This window comes from Cydia amplana, chromosome 17 (genome assembly GCF_948474715.1).
Source record: "Cydia amplana chromosome 17, ilCydAmpl1.1, whole genome shotgun sequence".
Lineage (NCBI taxonomy): Eukaryota > Metazoa > Arthropoda > Insecta > Lepidoptera > Tortricidae > Cydia > Cydia amplana.
Window position 1 is genome coordinate 10,043,416 of NC_086085.1, and position 21,857 is coordinate 10,065,272.

Consider the following 21,857-nt stretch of genomic DNA (forward strand, 5'->3'; position numbering starts at 1 on the left):
TTTTTCGCCCCCGAAAACCCCCATATAGCAAATTTCATCTAAATCGTTAGAGCCGTTTCCGAGATCCCCGAAATATATATATAAATAAACAAGAATTGCTCGTTTAAAGGTATTAGAATATATATATATATATATATATAAATAAATAAATAAATATATAAATAAACAAGAATTGCTCGTTTAAAGGTATTAGATAGATAGATAGATATAGATTAGAGTGACAGAGGAAGATGTCCGCAATTAGCGAACTTCGGTGTTCCAGGTAGGCCCCCAGGTACTTACCAGTTTACCATAGACCTAGAATAGTCGTTCCCATAGTTGATTGGGCTCAAAGAGCATATATAATAAATATTTACAGTACAAATGCTGCTACTTTACACATTACTACTTTACACTTGGATTAAGGGCAATACCTGCCTAAGATATCAAAAATTTAAAGGGCGATATGTACCTACTATACAATAAATCTTATCTTATCTTATCTTACTGTAAAACGTTGTACAAAACACGTGCGAATTTTGGCTACTTTTCGCACTTCTATCCATATCTCCTAGTGAGTATTATATTCTTTGATCCATATATGTACTTACATACTTTACTCTTTGCTTGTATCGTAATGTACAGTCACGCTCCGTGAATTCCGTTATTTGTTACCTACGCCATTTAGGGTTCTAGCTAAATTGGACATTCCATAGCGTAAGTATGGAACAACCAATTTAGCTAGGACCCTAAACGACGTAACAATCCCGTGTGGTGACTGTACTACCTATATGTACCTATAGGTACTTTTTGATCCCTATAGTACCTAAGTATCACTGCGAAAGACTTCTCGTATCCTACACGAGATTTGTGAGGGGGGATGGGGGGTTTTTTATTTATTTATTTATACAGGGTTTTTACAAATGCCACCCTCATAGTGGCACTCTATTAAAAACTACAACATTCTATCTTTCCTAAGAGTCGTGGAATGTATTGGGTCTCATACATTCCACGACTCTTCTCATCCCGCACAGGCTCTAATTAGGTATGGATGGGGGGCAAGTGACAAATTCGCGCTAGAGCAAAGAGTACGTCATTATAGCCAACCTTGCCCGCTTTTTTTGAAAAAACTCGATTTTCTCAAAAAAATTATATCACATCATATGACTTTGTTTTGCTCAGCACGTCCATAGTGATCAAACGCATCAGTTTCATTGAAGAAAATTTTTTTAAATCGTGTTTTTTTACCCAATTTTTTGGCGTTTTCTTGGGGTTTGGGACAACATTGCCCACGTCAATTTGGTGTTCAAATACAGCTCGTATGATGATGATGTCTAAGGATCACTTAAAGATTTTGGGCTATCCTACCATTCCCTGTTAATAACTTAGCGATAAGTGTAAGAACTTTTAAATAAATTGGGCGGACAATGTTGCCTACCCGTTTTTGGCCATTTCCATACAAGACTCACCTAAGCATTTTACAAAGGCTAGGGTTGGCACTTTAGAGAAAATCTGTCACAATAGTTTAATGGCCAAAAACATGAGTTTTGCTGTATATTTCACGCGTTAAAGAGATAAAACATCTAAATAAAGGACAATAAGACCAATTAAATACAGTATATATTTATAAACTTACTTTAGTGTACAAACATAACCTTCTTTTACTTGCGAAGTTGGGTAAATTTGTCAAAAGTGACAACCCTAAGCCGTTTTTGGTGGTGGGCAATGTTGGCATCCATAGGTCTGTAAATTACCGGATTACATTGCCCACCGCCATAACTTTAGTGTCTTTAGGCCTTTTTAGATTAAACCTCAATAGACATAATCTATGCTTCATGCTTTATTTATAACTGAAACCCGGAAATATTTGTCTAAGGGTTCTCAATTTTTTTCTACTTGCATTCATTTTTCAACAATTTTTGGCCCGCCGAAATATATCCCTATATTTGACAACTCGCTGAAAATTCCCAAGTCAAGTTGTGCACATGTTTGATATATAGATTTGTCACAAATATAATCTATTTTCTACAAAAATAGCAGGGTGGCCATAAGTATTTTAAATATTTCTACATTAACGAATTTGTTTAAAATTGTCATTTTGGGCAAAGTTTCCCCTCGTGGCAAAGTTGGCTATAATGACGGTAGTACCTATCGCTAGCAATCGCTAGAGCCAAGCTAGAGCGCAGGCAGTGGCCATTGCCTTCAGCCAGAATTTTTTTATAGGTAGGTAGGAATCATAAAAAAATCTTTACTCAAAGCCAAATTTTAAGATAGGTAATAAATGTAATAATTATTCATTACGTCGGTTTAAAATGATTATAATAAAATCGTAAATTAACCTTTTTACAGTAAAAAGCGTCTGGTTTGAAAAAAGTCATTTTGATTTTAGAAACAAGAGAAAAAGTTATACATGTAGCAAAACGTCTTTTGTGATTTTTGCTAGTGGAAGCGTTATTTTTATCCAAATTTTTTGTGATGTCGTAATATTTGACAAAATCTTTTGCGTGGTTATCTAATTATTTTTATTTATTTACTCTCTTTAATGAGAGGTGTGTCGAAAATTTCTATCAAACGAAGAGCAAATATTTTGACAGGAGTGCCTAGAAACCTTGAGCATATCGTGAGCAGTGAGATGTCCAATGTATCCTAAACGGGTTAGGATAAAGTCGACAGAGCTCAATGGCTGAGCGCCTGAGCCCTCGAAGCTCTGAGGTAAACGCCCTAGAACAACGAGGCTACCTCATCGGAAAGAAGATCGGGCAGGGATCCTACGCCACCGTGCATCTAGCCCAGTATTGCGATGCGTCAAGTCCTAAGCGGATGCAACTGGCATGCAAAATATTCGACAAGGAGAAAGCGCCTCGTGATTTTTTAGAAAAATTCTTCCCTCGTGAACTCGACATTCTAACTAAAATCGAGAATCCACACATCATTCAAGTACACAGTATTTTGCAGCGAGGCCCGAGAGTGTTTATCTTTATGCGGTACGCCGACAACGGCGACTTGTTAGATTTTATAAAGCGTAATGGCGTCGTACCGGAAAACCAGGCTAAATTGTGGTTCCGGCAGATGGCAAGTGGACTCCAGTATCTACATAGTAAGAATATAGCGCATCGTGATCTAAAGTGTGAAAACATACTGTTGTCCAGGCGGTTCAATGTGAAACTGGCCGATTTCGGCTTCGCAAGATTTTGTACCGATGGAGACAATCGCCGCGTGCTCAGCCAGACTTATTGCGGCTCTGCCGCCTACGCGGCTCCAGAAGTGGTGAGTGGTACGCCTTATAATCCAAAGCTCGCCGACGTGTGGTCCCTCGGAATAATTCTGTTCATCATGTTGAATGCATCCATGCCTTTCGATGACTCGAACTTGCGCAAATTATTGAAGGATCAGATGTCGCGCAATTGGGTGTTTAGATCTAGGATTCGGGACACAGTTTCGACGGCGTCCAAATCGATCGTGCGTCATATTCTGGAGCCGGATATAACGCTGCGTTTGACGCTGGATCGGGTGTTGTCGCACGAGTGGACGCGGCCACGCAAAGACAGGAGCGGGAGTATGGTGGGGCGGCTGGTGCAGTCGACGCAGAACGCGCCGCCCTGCAAGCGCGAGCACGAGGAGGCGGGCACGTCGGCTGGCGTGCGCGTGTCGGGCGACCACAGCGAGTCGAAACGCGAGCGTCACGATGACATCAACGCGCGTTCTCGTAACTAGACCACCCATGGTTGAAAAGCCTACTGAACTACTTGCCTTACCTATTTAACCCACACAGTTACATAGTTGAAAACTCCCTTACAGTAATAGTGCATAACTTCCGGTCCAAATTATCATGCCCTTGTACACTTTTGGACGTAAAAATCGAAAATTTACATTATTACCTTTATTTTTTTTCTTATTGATGATGATATTGTCCTCAATAACGAATATATTTGTTTTATTATTTGTATTAAAATATCCAAAACACATATCTTTGTTTCAAATGGTACCTACAGGTAGCAATACAATAGCAACATAGGTATAGGTAATAGGTAACAGGAGGCATATTCTGATTATACTAACAATACTAAATTTGATCTGGATTTGTTATGGATAATAATCTTTCAGTGTAAAATGGACGTTTCTGACTGAAGAACATACACAGTTGTGATCAGTTGATCATGTTTGGGCTGTTTATGTTATGAATATGATAATGCAAAAAAAATACAAGTCAGCAATAAAAGCTAGTTACAGATGTAGAGTCAGACCAAGAAAAGTCTGCAGCGATTTTGATAGCTCACGCAGTCAAGTGTTATTTATACGTCATAATTTTATAGAAGTTTGACGTTATAATAACACTTGCACTGACTAATAATTCAACACTCCTCTTGCATCGTGGGTAAAAATGGGGAAATAAAAATAATAGCTTGCACAATGTTTAACGCTTTTAATAAACCCAAATAATTAATGTGTAAAATACAGAATAGTTTTTTAAAGACCTGCAATAATTTACGGTGCGAATATGGAGGTTGTACTGAACAACTCTCACTATGGGATTAACCCAAAAATTGTCTTTTTCATACATTTTGGCTGGTCTGATGTTGTTATTTTGTACGGGAGAGTCAATTTTATTCGCGATTTCGATGGGCTATAATAACCATTGCGCGTCCTTAAAGTAGAAGGACCGTTAAATCTGACCTAAATTTGCTTACGAATTATCGTTGTGGAGATCCTCGGGCGAAGTCTTTCGGTCGTTAGGTATGTAACTGATGAAACTGATGAGATGAAATATAATTATAACCAGATTAATCCTTTATTTTATTACTCTGAGAGGATTAACCACGGGTAAGGGCCTTGGAGACGTCACTAGAGCCAATATAAAGGGGAACACCTTCCACTTGTATTTTGAATGTGCTGAGTGTAAGTTGCATGAAAGAGTAAACGATAGAAACGGTGTGAGTGTTCTCATTGTAATCCACTTTTGGAGGGCTGAGACCCCACACTGTTACTCTGACGTATGAGACTTGCATGCCCACCGGCACCTGGAAATATTTTATACGCGGATTAGACTCTCGCGCGAGCCACGAGACGAGCCGTGAGCCGCGCCACGAGACGCGAGTCCACCGCTTACACTCGCGTTCGGCTTGTCATTCGGTTATAAACCTTATGCCGTGCCGTTAGTGTTTAAATTATATTAGCTCGACGAGCTTGCGAGCCACGAGACGAGCCGCGAGCCCACCGCACACTCGCGTAGCGTGGCGCGGCTCGCAGCTCGTCTCGTGGCTCGCGCGAGAGTCTAATCTGCGCCTATTAAAGTGGGTAAATGTGCTGTTAATCATTATTACTCGTATCATGAACCTATTAGCAAAATACAGAGGGATATAAAAATATATACCCGTATATAATTTGTTTTGTGCATTTTCAAAAGCGGTGATTTTTTTAAATAGGGCACTGAGGGAGTTACTAGATCCCGGTCTAAAAAGGCCTTCCCTAACTATTTTTCAAGCTTCCGTTGCTAAAATGGCATAAACGGAACCCTTATAGTTTCGTCATATCGGTCTGTCTGCCTGTACATCACTGCCATTTTGCTCGGAAACTACCTATAACATATGTAGTCTGTGCGGAAAGAGAAGAGTCGTGGAATGTATGGGGCCCAATACATTCCACGACTCTTTCCGAACAAACTCTATATTTTAACGAAATTTTAGGTGTATTTTGTGAGCCGCTAATTTAGAATACTAATTGGTACCTATCTGGGCTGATTTTTATTTTGTTGTCGATTTGTTCATCAGATTTTAATACAATTTGGTGGAAAGATAGATTTTCCAATTCTGCACATAACAAGCCCAATTTTGCCACACCTATGTCCTAAAAAATCTTCCACTGAAATACGAAAACGTATAGTTTTTCGTACCTCATCGGAAAATTACTTAAAAAATGTGTAGGGATTTCGTATTTTATTCATATCCTCTAGTCCGCTCTATAAAAGTCTGCCATTTTATTCTTGTTTGTATCTTTATTTTGCATTAGTCTTGGCAGGTTTTGATGTGCCGGCTAGAAAACAACATCAAAATAGGTCGGAACACCTAAGCTGATCTAATTAAAATATAATTAAGTTGTTCAAGTGGATTATACTTACGCTAAACGAATAAAAATTGCGATATTGGAATACATGAATAGTGCCCTCCTTTTCGTAAATTTTGGCAGCGTCCACAAGCTGCTTGGTACCTGAAAGACAAAACGGGTTAACCCGTACCCCATACTGACATGATAACACGTCGCTGGCAAAAAATACACTCAATTTGATAACAAAATATGTAAGAAATTTACGTGACTGGTATACACCGTGTTTTTATTGAATTCCGTTAACTTCGGGGTATGGTTAAGTACGTTTAAGGCCCACTTGCACCATTCCACTAACCCGGGGTTAACCGGTTAAATCTGGAGTGACCATGGTTACCAGTACAATTTGACGCTGGGTTAACGGTTTAACCGCTTAACTTCGGGTTAGTGGGATGGTGCAAGTGGCGCTAAGAGAACTAAACGGCATAGTTAATTAAAAAAGAATATTTTTTTTTTTGCTTTTTTTACAAAAAAAAATTAAGTTTAAAAACTAATTAAATACAGCATATATCGTTGTTGTAACACGAGCTTTACATTTAACTCAACCAAACAATTGAAATCTGTGACATATCAATGTCTGTGTCATTTCGAATATCGATCGGTTGTACTTAGGTTTAGTAGCAAATGTATGAACTCATACTAAGTACTAATCAATATGTAAACCGGCCCTAAGGCAAGTGTACACGCTTGTAGAGGCCTTATAGGAAAAAAATAAATTATTGATTATCTCCGAAATGGAGTTAATTAGAATATCGGTGTCTTTGAGAAAGTTGCTTGATTTAAGCTCAGGAATGAACCCTTGAAATTAACGGAAATAGAAAAAAACACGGTGTATAATAAGAGGGATTAAAATACGAGTGTGGGTTTAAGTAAAGTCCAGACGAGCTGGGCAAATCGACCAATTTGATCAGGAAAATAACTGGCGCCAATCTCATCTAGCGTCCACACGTACACAATTTAATCACCAATTTGAATTCCATAGATACTAACTTCGAAACTTGGCATTTATGTTTTGTGTCGGCACCTGCTGATTTGATCGGGGAATCAAATTGGCGTTTGCGTCCGAACGGCCTGATTCGATCGGACAATTTCATCAGATTGGCGAAAAATTGTCTCGTCTGGACTCCACTATATGAAGCGAGCTTCATAAAATTATCACGCGAGTGGTTTAATTGAATGCCTAATTTTGTGCAGTTAATACCTACACTGCTTTATTTACACTTTAGTTTATCGCGAACATACAGACAGACGCGGCGGGGGACTTTGATTTGTAAGGTGTAGGGTTTTAAGTTTTTCATTTGTTTTATATGTCTGATTAAAATTGTAATAACTAATAACTCCCTATATTACAAGGTTTTAATTTAACAGTGGTCACTTTTGGCAATGATTGACAAGACACTTGACACCACTGCTTGACACTTACCAAACTCGAAGTCCCATTGAATGGCAGTCACGAAATTCACAATTAACAGCAGACCCAGTACCGGTGTAAGCAAATTTTTTAGTCCCATATTGCTGGTTCAATGCTGGCTGAATGAAAACAACCGACACAATAAAAAGTCACGACGAATATTATTGTTTATTGTTCCGGAATTAAGGATGTTATCTAAGTGTTTAAACATGTATCTAATACCTTTAAACGAGCAATTCTTGTTTATTTATTTATTTATATGTATATTTATCTATATATATAAATGCAAGTGTCCTGACTGACTGACTGATTCATCAACGCAGAGCCGAAACTACAAAAGCTAGAAAGTTGAAATTTGCACACTAGGTTGAATTTATAAAGTGTACAAGAGATAAGAAGCGATTTTGAAAAATTCAACCCCTAAGGGGGTTAAAAAGGGGATGAAAGGTTGTATGGGGTGCAAGTTTTATTTTAAGCTAGGAATTTGAAAATTTGTAAAAATGTACTATATTAAAAAACAAGAAAACTAATTTCTGCGTTTTCGAAAATTCATCCCCTAAGGTGGTGAAAAAAGGGTTGAAAGTTTGTATGGAGATCAAATATTTTTGTGAGTGTTGGACTTGAAACTTTGTATATGGGGATATTATTATAAGATGGGAAAAGTAATTTCAGCGTTTTTGAAAATTCATCCCCTAACAGGGTTAAAAAGGGGTTGAAAGTTTGAATCCATTACAAATGCTTTGAAACTTCTTAGAAAGGCATAATAGCCGATTATAAAAAAATTAATTGCAACGTTTTTGGAAATTCAACCCCTAAGGGGGTTAAAAAGAGGATGAAAGTTCGTCTTGGGATGCAAATTTTATTTTAAGCTAGGAACTTGAAACTTTGCAAAAAAGTATTAAATTAAAATACAAGAAAAGTAATTTTTGCGTTTTTGAAAATTCATCCCCTAAGGTGGTGAAAAAGGGGTTTAAAATTTGTATGGATATCAAATATTTTTTCGAGCGCGGGACTTGATTCTTTGTATTTGGGGATATTATTAGAAGACGGGAAAAGTAATTTCAGCGTTTTGTAAAATTCATCCCCTAACAGGGTTAAAAAGGGGTTGAGGTTTCGTATAGGGTTCAAATTTTATTTTAAGCTAGGAACTTGAAACTTGGTAAAAAAATATATTATTAAAATACAAGAAAACTAATTTCAGCGTTTTTGAAAATTCATCCCCTAAGGTGGTGAAAAAGAGGTTGAAAGTTTGTATGGATATCAAACATTTTTCGAGCACGGGACTTGAATCTTTGTATTTGGGGATATTATTAGAAGACAGGATAAATAATTTCAGCGTTTTGTAAAATTCATCCCCTAACAGGGTTAAAAAGGGGTGGAAAGAACGTATAGGGTTAAAAATTTATTTTAAGCTAGGAACTTGAAACTTTGCAAAAATATATTAAATTAAAATACAAGAAAACTAATTTCAGCGTTTTTGAAAATTCATCTCTTAAGGTGGTGAAAAGGGGTTGAAAGTTTGTATGGATATCAAACATTTTTTCGAGCGCGGGACTTGAATCTTTGTATTTGGGGATATTATTAGAAGAACGGAAAAGTAATTTCAGCGTTTTGTAAAATTCATCCCCTAACAGGGTTAAAAAGGGGTTCAAAGTTAGTATGGGGTTCAAATTTTATTTTAAGCTAGGAACTTGAAACTGAAACAAAAAGATATTAAATTAAAATACAAGAAAACTAATTTCAGCGTTTTAGAAAATTCATATCTGAAGATGGTAAAAAAGGGGTTGAAAATTTGTATGCAGATCAAACATTTTTGTGAGTGCGGGGTTTGAATTTTTGTACAGAGGCATATTATTCGAATACAAGAAAAGTAATTTCAGCGTTTTTAAAAATGAATCCCTTAAAAGGGATTAAAAGGGGTTGAAAGTTTGTATGGGGTTCTAATTTTATTTTAAGTTAGGAACTCGAGACTTCGTAAAAAGGTTTATTAAAAGAGAAGAAAACTAATTTCAGCGTTTTTGAAAATTCATCCCTCAAGGTGGCGAAAAAGGATTAAAAGTTTGTATGGAGATCAAACATTTTTGTGAGTGCGGGGCTTTAATCTTTGTAAAATGGCATATTATTAAAATACGAGAAAAGTAAATTCAGCGTTTTTAAAATCCATCTCTTAAAGGGTCGAAAGGGGGTTCAAAGTTTGTAAAGGGTTTAAATTTTATTTAAAGCTACAAACTTGAAACTTCGTAAAAAGGTATTTTATCAAAAGAGAAGAAAACTAATTTCAGAGTTTTTGATAATTCATCCCCATGGTGGTGAAAAAGGGATTGAAAATTTGTATGGAGATCAAACATTTATTTGAGTGCGGGACTTGAATCGTTGTATAAAGGCATATTAGTATTAGAATACAAGAAAAGTAATTTCAGCGTTTTTAAAAATTCATCTCCTAAAATGGTTAAAAAGGGGTTGAAAGTTTGTATAGGGTTCAAATTTTATTTACCTAAAGCTAGGAACTTCAAACTTCGTAAACAGGTAGTTAGGTAGTAGGTTTTATTAAATAGAGGACATGAAAATCTTCTAAGGGGGTTGAGAGGGATTATATCGAGAACAGTTTTATTCAGTTAGGGGCTTGAAACTTCGTAGGTTGTGAAAGAGTCTCATGCGTTGTATAATATTAATAATTAACAAATGATTAACCGTCCTACTGCGAACTTTTGCTGCATAATGTTCTAAGCTAATGTAGAATATCTAAAGGCTAACGGCTACAAATAGAATGACCACCAAAAAATACTTTGGTACCCTAAATAAAAAAATCATGCTTACCAAAAAAAATTACTGAACGCCAAAAAAATAAGGCCTAAAATTACAAAACCACCACCGTTTTAATTACGACTGCACTTCAAATTGTATTCAAATACCAAATATATTGAACGATTACCTAAAATCATTAATGATCACCAAATCTTGAAGACCAAATTAATGCGATATTTTCACCTAATTAAACCACTATGATTAGGTACCAAAAAATGTATACATATTACCAAATAAAGTAAAATGATGCCAAAATTACTAGCCCCTGTCTGTCTGTCTGGCTGTCTTGGTCTTACAGAAAAGAAATGCTACTAGAAAAGTGGGTTAGGTTAGGTTTGAACTGCGACCCTTACAGAAAAGAAATGCTACTAGAAAAGTGGGTTAGGTTAGGTTTGAACTGCGACCCTTACAGAAAAGAAATGCTACTAGAAAAGTGGGTTAGGTTAGGTTTGAACTGCGACCCTTACAGAAAAGAAATGATACTAGAAAAGTGGGTTAGGTTAGGTTTGAACTGCGACCCATATAGAAATGAAATGCTACTAGAAAAGTTGGTTAGGTTAGGTTTGAACTGCGACCCTAGCAGAAAAGAAATGCTACTAGAAAAGTGGGTTACGTTAGGTTTGAACTGTGACCCTTACAGAAACGAAATGCTACTAGAAAAGTGGGTTAGGTTAGGTTGTTAGAACTACGACTGTTACAGAAATAAAATGCTACTAGAAAAAGGTGACGAAGTGGATTAATTAATTTAATAGGATAACGATAATATATATTAAATATTTGCACATTTTTAATTAAAATGTGGTTACAATTTTGGTGGTCATTTACTATTTTTGGGTTTAAAATGATTATTTTGGTGTCATTTTCTTTAATAAGATAGCAAGATGTAAAAATTTGGTTATCATTTCACATTAAAATGGGATTTGAAATTTGGTAATCATTTACTATTTTTGGGTTAATAATGATTAGTTTGGTGTCATTTCCTTTAATAGGATAGTAAAATGTAATAAAATTGGTAATCATTTCACATTAAAATGGAGTTATAATTTTGATGATCATTTATTATTTTAGGGTGGTAAAATAATTTTTTTTGGTATTAAATTTTACTAAATCTGGTGATCAGTTAAATAGCAGCCATATATAACCACCAATATACAAATCCACGCGTACGAAGTCGCGGGCAACAGCTAGTTTATATATAAGTAGGTCTATTTCGGGGATCTCGGAAACGGCTCTAACGATTTCGACGAAATTTGCTATATGGGGGTTTTCGGGGGCGATAAATCGATCTAGATAGGTCGTATCTCTGGGAAAACGCGCATTTTTGAGTTTTCATATATGTTTTCCGAGCAAAGCTCGGTCTCCCAGATATTTTATCTGATGTACGAGTAAAATGTGTAGTAAGTATATCGTCGCCTAGTAGGTACTTACACTAGTAAAAGATTTTTCTTAGTTTTGTTGTAGTGTTGTTGTAGATTTTTATTGTTTATAAAAATAAAAACTTACATTTAAAAGGCAATATCGGCACTGAAACCTTTTTAAATCGGTTAAATAATGTTAGAGCTTAAGGTAATCATATTATTTAATAACGTGTAAATCAAAATAAATAAATATTAAATAATTTACTAATTAAAAAAAATCTCAATTCCACATAGAGAACATAATTATTACATTGAAAAAGATAGAATATGACACACAGTCTACTGCTAGTTCCCGTTTCGGAGTCTTATTTTTATTATATTTCCTGTCAAGTCAACTTCCTGTCGAGTCGAAAAACCATTATTTGAATGAATTATTAAGTACCTACTTACTACTAGTAAGTAGGTATAGATGGTCAAGCAAATCTTGTCAGTAGAAAAAGGCGCGAAATTCAAATTTTCTATGGGACGATATCCGATCGCGCCTACATTTTTCAAATTTGCCGCCCTTTTCTACTTGATAAGATCTGCTTGATCAGCTTTACTTAATAATTCAATTAAAATTTAAAAAAATTAAATTATATATATACTTACCAATACTTAAATGGTGTTTTAGTAGGATGGGTGATGTGCGTCTAGGTAGTTTCATTAAAATGAGCTAGTAATTTATAGTCGGCTCTACAATTAAGTACTTTCTATCCTAATTACAAATAAAACATATTTAACACGCCAAGTCATTAAACATATTATGTTCGTATGCATATAAACCCATGAAAATGTTTAATTACTTGAGTACCACAGTCATGATAAAGAATTCCTATACTATAATATTATAAATTTGAACGTAACTCTTATCTGTCTGTTACCTCTTTATGCTTAATTTAAAAGATGAAATACCTAGTATTAAGACTTGACATGTAAAAATATTTTTTATCAATAAATGATCGTATCGTATCGGTATGGAGATAGTTTTAGACCCGAGGTCGGACATAGGATTTTATAGGATACCTACTAGCGACCCGCCCCAGCTTCGCACGGGTAGTTCAACCAATTTAAACAAAACCTTTACAAATTATACACTTAAACCTTCCTCAAGAATCACTCTATTGATGGTGAAAACCGAATGAAAATCCGTTCAGTAGTTTTTCAGCTTATCGCGAACATACAGAAAGACAGACGCGGCAGAGGACTTTATTTTATATATAACTAGCGACCCGCCCCGGCTTCGCACGGGTTAACAAATTATACAAAAACCTTCCTCTTGAATCACTCTATCTATTAAAAAAACGCATCAAAATCCGTTGCGTACATTTAAAGATCTAAGCATAACATACTGACAGACAGTGGGAAGCGACTTTGTTTTATACTATGTAGTGATATGTATTGATGAAGAACAGAGGAAGGAAGGAAGGAGTTTTTATCAATCATCACCAACATTCCACGCAGACTAAGGCGCGGGAAGGTCACTGTGGGCAAGATCGGCATACTTTATTTTATTTTTTATTTTACTTTGGAGTGATCTAGTTGCGTTAATTATTCACCTACGTTACCGTTTATAATCGCATTCGATGAAGAATTTATAGTTGGTCAACCAAATCTTGTCAGTAAAAAAAGGCGCGAAATTCAAATTTTCTATGGGACGATATCCCTTCGCGCCTACATGTTTCAAATTTGCCGCCTTTTTCTACTGTCAAGATCTGGTTGACCAAGTATAATAATTAATTGTTTAGACATAGTGACAGATCATTTTAATCACACATTAAGCAAACACAATAGTATTTTTTAAAAATCGGCGAGTAGACGGACTTCCCTTGTAGTTTAAGGGAAGTCCGTCTAGTAATGATATCAGCCAATATATGGGTGCGTATATGTTCGTAGTCGAGTTCCTAAAAATAATGAATCAAGACAATGAAAAGTGTACTTTCAACTTGTAAATATAGGGTCCAGATTCGAAATAAACGCAATTTCTAATATAAAGGCAAGTCCGGCATATACTACGAAAATGGGGTGGTAAACCTTTTTTGGCTAATAATTACACGTAATTATTTTTTGGATTTCCGAAATAAAAGACCAATAGAAATTTTAAAATGTACTTTATTCGTTTCTTTTAATTTACTGAGATGAAAACTTAGGAAACTATCATCATGCGCAATGTCAGGTGGATTTGTCGATACCTTATCAAATCGTTATAATATTAAAGTCGCAAAAACAGTTGGTAATCTCTGATTTAACGAAAGTGCATATGACGGACTTGCCTTGTACATAATAGACGGACTTTCGAACTTAGACAAATTTTAATGCGATAAATGGTGGAACGTATAATTACAAAACGAAGCCAATTTCTGATATTTTAAACACAGAATAAAGATAACTGGTCCTTATGCTACTTACGTAGGTACTTTTCTGTAGGTTTTTTCTGGTACTTTTTTCGGTAGGTAGGTTCTTTAAAAACTATTTTTTTTCGAACAGCTGTCGAGTTCAAAACACGAAATGACTTATTTAGTCGGATTGCTCTGAAATTGGTTTTCACAGCGCCATCTGTTTTAGAGTGAGGGAACTAACGCGCAAAACTGATTAAATCGACTAGACTCCAAAGCGGCATCATCATCATTGGCCACAGCATCTTGACAGATGATTGTTGCAGCGACAGTTTATGAAGAAGAGGTCTGTGCGCCGTCGGAGATCGGAGGTGCAGCACACCTTTTTTTCGCCTTCAGATTGTAGACGGTCTTGTCCGCAGTGACCTTATATCTTAGAGACATATTTCTTTTGTAAATACGTACCTATTCAGAGAACGGTAGATACTTTTGGGCCTTTTGGCGCATAGTCTGAGAAATTGCGGGGATCTTTCTCTTTTACTCCAATAAAGGCGTCATAAGAGTGACAGAGAAAGATGCCCGCAATTTGCGAACTTCGATTTTCGCGGTTATAGCCCTGATGAACTACTTTTGTTGCTGATTGTACCTCAAAAAAATAAAAGCGGCGGATTCGGGAGATACAAACGGGTATATACCTAATTAACGTTTATTTATTTCTACGAATAAGAACTAAAGAAAAATTGATGTTTTGGTAGAGTCAGACCAAGAAAAGTCTGCAGCGGATTTGACAGCCCTCGCAGTGCCAGTGTTATTTTAAACGTCAAACTTCTATGAAATGATGACGTGTAAATAACACTTGCACTGCGTGGGCTATCAAATCCGCTGCAGACTTTTCTTGGTCTGACTCTATGCGATTTAAGTTTAAAATTTTTTATTTTATTAAAAAATTTACAGACGCCTGAAAAAATCAGCATGCTTTAATTTGTAAAGAAATAATAGGGAAAACCTTAGAGCATTTAACAACCGTGGGAGTCGCCTTTTAAGAGCTTACCCCACTGTCGAAAACCTCGTCCAATGGTCATACTTATTATATGGACTGACGTTTATCTGACATGGTTATTTGTACGTTATGTACAAACAGCCATATATTTGACGTGCGTCTCTCTCTAAAAAATTGGCAGACCGTTTTGTACACAAAATTACAGACAAGGCATCTCCAGTTGTTAAATGCTCTATAATACAGTATACTGTAAATGTATACTTTTAGCGTTTGCGTCAAATCCGGTAGTTCTGATTTTTTGCAGACTTATTTATGATATTGGCCCATATTTAATTACACAAACGGGTCTACCGCGATATAATTTGTTTTACCTTTAATTCCGACGTTTCAGCTGAGTTGCACCAGCTGTGGTCACGGAAAGACTGACGTCCCAGAAACGTCGGAATTAAAGGTAAAAACAATTAAATTATATCGCGGTAGACCCGTTTGTGTAATTAAATATGTTAACCTACAAAACGCGAGAGTTTAAAGTGTGATATTGGCCCAATTAATAAGCCAAGTTTGTTACCTCGAGCGCCGAACGCAACTTTGTCAAAAATCTATAAAACCGCGAAAATTTCGGTTTTCTTTTAGATTTGGGCGATTATAACCCTAAAATACTAGTTTTTGAACGTACCTTTTCAGGGCGTTTTTAAAGAAGACTAAAGCTACAATATGACTCTAGAATTATCTCTGTAGATTGAATAGTTTCCGAGATAAAGTCTTTCAAAAGTTTTAAATTTTTTGAAATTGAATTCGTAGGCTAAGTGAGCGCAGTGAGTACTTATGCACTTTTGTCTCAGGCGATGCCGTTTGGCACGATAGTAAAGCGGCCAGCGAAAGAAAAGTCTTTTAGAAATCGATTTTCGCTCATGTCGTACGGGTATGGGTGAATATGGTATCGATGCATTCAGTGTAATGCCCTCAACATTAAATATATATGAGATGACAAGCGCGAAAGTGGTGGTAGTTGCTGTGACGTCATAAAGTCGACAGTAAAATCTTTATTTTTATTTTCTTTAAAAACATACCATGTAGGGTACCAAATGAAAGAACTTTGTAAGTAGATCACAAATATATAACATACTGTAACATTTTCAATAGGTACTTGGTCTAACAAATTATTAGAAAACGTTCAAAAATTTCATAATCTGCAGTTGACTAATTGGGCCAACATCATAAATAGGTCTGCAAAAAATCAGAACTACCTACTAAGGGGAAAACCATGAGTTCTAGGCGATCGAGGACGTGCTAGTTCCGAAAGTTCTAACAGCATATAGGTAATTAGGTAGGTTTCAGGTCAGAAGACAGTTAATAAGAGTACCTACTTAGGTTAGACTACCTACCACTGAGCGGAGATGAGATGAAACGTGAGGAATCAACTTAGCATTGGTTGTAATCCACATCTCTTCTCCCCTCTGCTGCATGACAACCGACATTGCTGGTTGATTTCCGTGCGTCTGTTCTCATCTCCGCCTCAATGGAAAGTCAGCTTTAGCCGACTATAAACTTACGATACACGTACTTATAATTTCACACTTCTCTTGCATCGGAGATAAAAATGGGGAAATAAAAGTAGCCGGTACAATATTTAAACGCCTTTAATGAACCCAAATAATTATATTATGTGTACATATTATAGGTATACATTCGACATCAAAGATATGCTTACACTGGCTCCTTAATCTTTTGTAATAAGACGAAAAATAATTATAAATATTTGTAATCATTTGTACTAATATACATATATAAGCATAGTCGCATACAATGGATTTCTTAAGGATCACAAGAAGAGCTGTTACTCTCTAGGGCAATGTAGACATAATTAACCTACAGAACCAAGGATGTAGACATAACCCGAAGAGTTGCTAAGGGCCACCCCACATCTGGCGTCTTTCGGGCGTCAGCGTCGGTCAGCGCTATGGAAAATGACGTCGCTGCGCAGTTGCGTCGACGTTGCGTCGAGCAGGGCCATAGAGTTGTAGACGCCGACGAGACGCCGACGCTCGAAAGACGCTAGATGTAGGGTGGCCCTTAAGGGCACATTAACCATAATTATATAGGTACCTACTCGTATCCAATGTCCTGGTTGCAAGGCCATTAGCCGGCCATAGCCATTGTGCAAAGTTCTCAAACTAGAAAGATCATCAATCTGATAAGATCAGGGTACGGATTGTTGTTGTGGAAATCCTCGAGAGAAACCTTTGTTAGTGGATATCTTTCGGTCGATATGTAAATGATAAAACTAATGAGATGAAATATACTTTTACGTCACCCTAGGCCTGTAAGTGGGATTTTCTCCCCGCTACGCGAGGAGAAAATCTCACTTCCTGGCCAAGGCAACACGTAAAACTTTAGACAAACCACGGGCGGTAATTCGTAAAGCCCCAGATCGCATATTTATGGCCCTCACCTTCGGTTCGGGCCACAAACACCTGCGATCTGGAGCATTCACGAATTCACCTCCCTAGGTATGTAATGTACTATTAGCCCTTTATTTCTTTTAAAATGTAGGGATAACCATCGGCGTGAATTTTGAATGTGCTGATCGGAACTTGTACGAAAGAATAAACGATGGACACAGTGTTAGTCTTCCAATCGTAATCCACTTTCGGCGGGTTGAGAGACCACACTGTCACTCTGACATATGTGACCTGAGATAAGCTCGGCACCTAGAAATATTTTAAAGTAGGTAAACGTGATGTAAATGATTATTTACCTATTATCAGGCACTTAGTTATTACAGGTTAGCCCAAAAAGTACGATTCTTTTTTACTACGTACAATTTTTGATAATTTAACAAACTTTCGCATTTTAAAGCTAAAGGAGAATATTTAGACATATGTACCTAGTTTTAATTTTAATGAACTGTTGGAAAAATATTTGTAAAAATTTTTCGTCGACATATTTTTGGGCCATCCTGTAGTAAATAATTAAGTACACATATATACATAGGTATAGAGGAATTTTAAAATACCTGTAATTTATTTTGTACATTGTCAAATACACGATGGCTTCTAACCAACCTAGATCAGGGCACTTAAAAATTCACAATTGCCTATTTAAAAAAAAATCATACTTGTACCTAGGTTAGTAGGAACTTATGATTTCCGTCAATAATGGTATTTTTTTTTTGCTGTCGATATTACTTCGTGAACAGACAGCATTCCCTATTCTGTACAATAACTAAGCGCAATTTCAACGCATGTCGTGAAAATTTCATTTTTTGTTCCAAATTGGGATTCCGTATTTGGTTCTATTCAGAATGAGTAGGTATCTCTTTAAACCAACCAAATTCTATCCATATCTAATGCAAAAAAGTCGACAACAAAATATTGGACCATCTAAGCTGCCCTTAATGTAGATCTACTTACTACATACTTACTTAATAAGTTGGTGAAGTACCTACTAAAGTGGATTTACTTTACTACTACTAAAATTGTTTAACACAATTCTCGAATAAATGTAATGTAATGTAATGTAATGTAATGTTCTAACTAAACTAGACTAAAATTGTATAACTTTAAAAACTGTTTAACTGAAAACTTTAATAGATATAAAAATAACTGATTAGACTGAGATATTATAACTGATACTAAAGGTGAACCTAGAAACAAAAATTTGTAGTAATGTAATAACAGATAGACTTACATAGTTTACACAATTGTTAAAATTAGAATTAGGTATCTTTCTCCTCTTAAGTTAACTTGCATGACATACAATGTACATCTGGTCTCCCGCGATACAGGCCTAGCCTAGTGCGGGGACTCCTGGAATTTCGGCATGTCAATTTAGTTATGCACAACTCTTACCAGTAACTCGTGTTGTAACCACTGTTGTATCCTTTCCGTGCAATAAAATATATTTTTATCTTTTATCTTATCTTTATCTTACTTACGTCTAACTTGTAAAAATTGCGATACGCGAATGGTCCAATTTCGCCCTCCTTTTCGGTAAGCTCACGCGCGTACAGCTCGTTTTTGTTACCTGAAACATTACACTCGATTTTATCTATGGCTCGTATTTCAAAAATTATCATTTCGCCGTTTTCCACCGAATTTCGAGTGGCGAAATCGAGCGATCGAAATTCAAAAATCGGCCTCCAGTGATGCACGTAGCGTATTGTAACAAAAACTTAATCCTAATTAAAAATAATAATAACTCCTCGCATTATAGGTAATAAATATTTAATTGGCAATTATAACAAACTTGACACTGTTTATCGATGAAACTTGACACTTACCAAACTCGAAGTCCCATTGAATGGCAGTCACGAAATTCACTATTAATAGCAGCCCCAGTACCGATGTTAGCCAATTTAGTCCCATGATGTTGCGGGCTGAATGAAAAAAAGAAACACAATAAAAAGACACACACAACAAAGACTTTCTACATATGTACAAAAACACTGATTCCATCTGGCTAGAAGGAGGGGGTCCCGGAGTAAAATCCCGGTAAGGGCATTCATTTGTTTGTTCACACGAATATTTGTTTCTAAGTTATATATGTCACCGTAAAATTGTAAACACTAACTGACGGATTATAATCTCGCTAGTTAAATTATAAACTGACTACGTTAGATTATAAACTAACGGGTTCACAATCTTACGGTATTATATATATGTAATTATCTAGTATAGTGTGGCCTGTAATACGAGCAAAAAATTTAACTGTAGGCTGTACTCCTGATACTGACTAACATACTGATGTATCTTGTGTTTTCATTTTTAGTACACTTTATGTATTTTCCTATAAAACTATGTAGTTATCGTCGCCTTGCCACAATAGTACCAGCTTAGATTGGCGCTCTTTGGGGCTAGTTATCTTTGTAAGATTGTCCCCAAATATTTATATTTGAATTTTTTTTTAATGGTTGACATTTAAAATAAAAATACAGACTAAAAAGCTTCAACTTCACTTTTTTCCAATCGGTTAAATAACGTTAGAATCAATGTTAGTTACTGTTCATATAACAAACAAAGTGTAAATAAAATATGAATTAATAAACTTACCAAAAAGGTATTGTAGTAGGAAGGGTGATGGGCGTCTAGTAAGATTCCTTAAAATGGATTACTAATTTATAGTTGGCTCTAAAATGAAATACCTTCCTATCATAATTACAAATAAACCATATAAAATACGCCATGACACATTATAATTATTTGCACGAGTAGGTAATAGGTGTGTACACCGATATATATGTTATTTACTTGGGTACCACTGTCAGGCTGAAGATTGGTACGTACTCAATGGTAAATATCTGGGAGACCGAGCAAAGCTCGGAAAACATATAAAAACTCGAAAATGCGCGTTTTCCTAGGGATAAGACCTATCTAGATCGATTTTTACCGCCCCCGAAAACCCCCATATAGCAAATTTCATCGAAATCGTTAGAGCCGTTTCCGAGATCCCCGAAATATATATATATATATAAATGAGTAAGTATAGCGCCTGGATAAAACTACTTTGGAGTATAATTTCTAAATAAACAAGAATTGCTCGTTTAAAGGTATTAGATAGATATATTAGTGTACCTATCTATAATAATATTAGTGTGTTACATATAGTAGATAATTATAATATTACTAGCTTTTGCCCGCGACTTCGTCTGCGTGGAATTAGTTCCAGCAGTTAGAGTAAGTATAGCGCCTGGATAAAACTACTTTGGAGATAAAATCTAATAGCAATAATTTTGAGAATAATGCTTTAGTGCTTTATTGCTTAAGTACACTAATTAACAGGCAACTCATTTCTTTTCTCACTTCCACACCCTCTTTATGGATGACTTCCAACATAAAAACTATCCTATGTCCTTCCCCGGGACTCAAACTATCTCTATGTCAAATTTCAACTAAATCGTGCACCAGCGCCGGTGCTACACCGCGCGAGCGGGACAGTTCCTATCGACAAAGTTTGTTATGCAGTTGTTGTTAGTCCCCGTACAAAATTTCACCCCTTTAAGGGATGATTTCTGGGATAAAAACTATCCTATGTCCCTCCTCGGGACTCAAACAATCTCTATGCTAATTTTCATCTAAATCGGTTCAGCGGTTTAAGCGTGAAGAGGTAACAGACAGACAGACAGACTTCCTTTTATAATATTAAGTATGGATATTATTAGTATGGATGTTGTAAGTTGTGGTTAGATACCTGTATAAAAAGAAAGCAACAGGCTTTGTATACGTAGATACAAAAGGGTAGGTATTTCTATTGTTTACGTCGAATTATTGTTAATATTTTAATTGTTTTGTATTTTATATCCACTAAAATATTAGCCTGGACAGATGACAAATTTTGGCAAAGGCCATGTATGTAAATTCATCGATATACGGAACGATATCGTGTTTTTTACGATAACTATAGGCATAGGCTACGAAACAATATATCGATTATCATCTATACCTATTCTATATATATAAATGCACGTGTCCTGACTGATTGACTGACTGACTGACTGACTGACTGACTGACTGACTGACTCATCAACGCAGAGCCGAAACTACAAATGCTAGAAGGTTGAAATTTGCACACTAGGTTGAATTTATAAAGTGTACAAGAGCTAAGAAGCAATTTTGAAAAATTCAACCCCTAAGGGGGTTAAAAAGGGGATGAAAGGTTGTATGGGGTACAAGTTTTATTTTAAGCTAGGAATTTTAAACTTTGTAAAAATGTATTATATTAAAAAACAAGAAAACTAATTTCAGCGTTTTTGAAAATTCATCCCCCAAGGTGGTGAAAAAGGGGTTGAAAGTTTCTATGGAGATTAAATATTTTTGTGAGTGTGGGACTTG

At 36.0% G+C, this 21,857-nt stretch overlaps 3 protein-coding genes across 3 annotated transcripts; 1 reads left to right on the forward strand and 2 right to left on the reverse strand.

The window, feature by feature from the left end:
• The first annotated feature begins 2,371 nt into the window (after nt 1–2,371).
• Nucleotides 2,372–3,944, forward strand: LOC134655673 (testis-specific serine/threonine-protein kinase 2). The gene has a single exon (XM_063511114.1). The coding sequence runs from the start codon at nt 2,659–2,661 to the stop codon at nt 3,691–3,693; it is 1,035 nt and encodes a 344-aa protein (XP_063367184.1). The 5' UTR covers nt 2,372–2,658; the 3' UTR covers nt 3,694–3,944.
• An 846-nt stretch (nt 3,945–4,790) lies between these two features.
• On the reverse strand, nt 4,791–7,606 carry LOC134656014 (uncharacterized). Its single transcript, XM_063511529.1, has 3 exons — nt 7,502–7,606; nt 6,095–6,183; nt 4,791–4,997 (listed from the first exon to the last, which is right to left on the reverse strand). Exons 1-3 carry the CDS (start codon nt 7,587–7,589, stop codon nt 4,791–4,793), a joined length of 384 nt encoding a protein of 127 aa, XP_063367599.1. The 5' UTR covers nt 7,590–7,606.
• A 9,946-nt stretch (nt 7,607–17,552) lies between these two features.
• On the reverse strand, nt 17,553–19,400 carry LOC134655936 (uncharacterized). Its single transcript, XM_063511447.1, has 3 exons — nt 19,310–19,400; nt 18,965–19,053; nt 17,553–17,738 (listed from the first exon to the last, which is right to left on the reverse strand). Exons 1-3 carry the CDS (start codon nt 19,392–19,394, stop codon nt 17,553–17,555), a joined length of 360 nt encoding a protein of 119 aa, XP_063367517.1. The 5' UTR covers nt 19,395–19,400.
• Nucleotides 19,401–21,857: the final 2,457 nt, after the last annotated feature.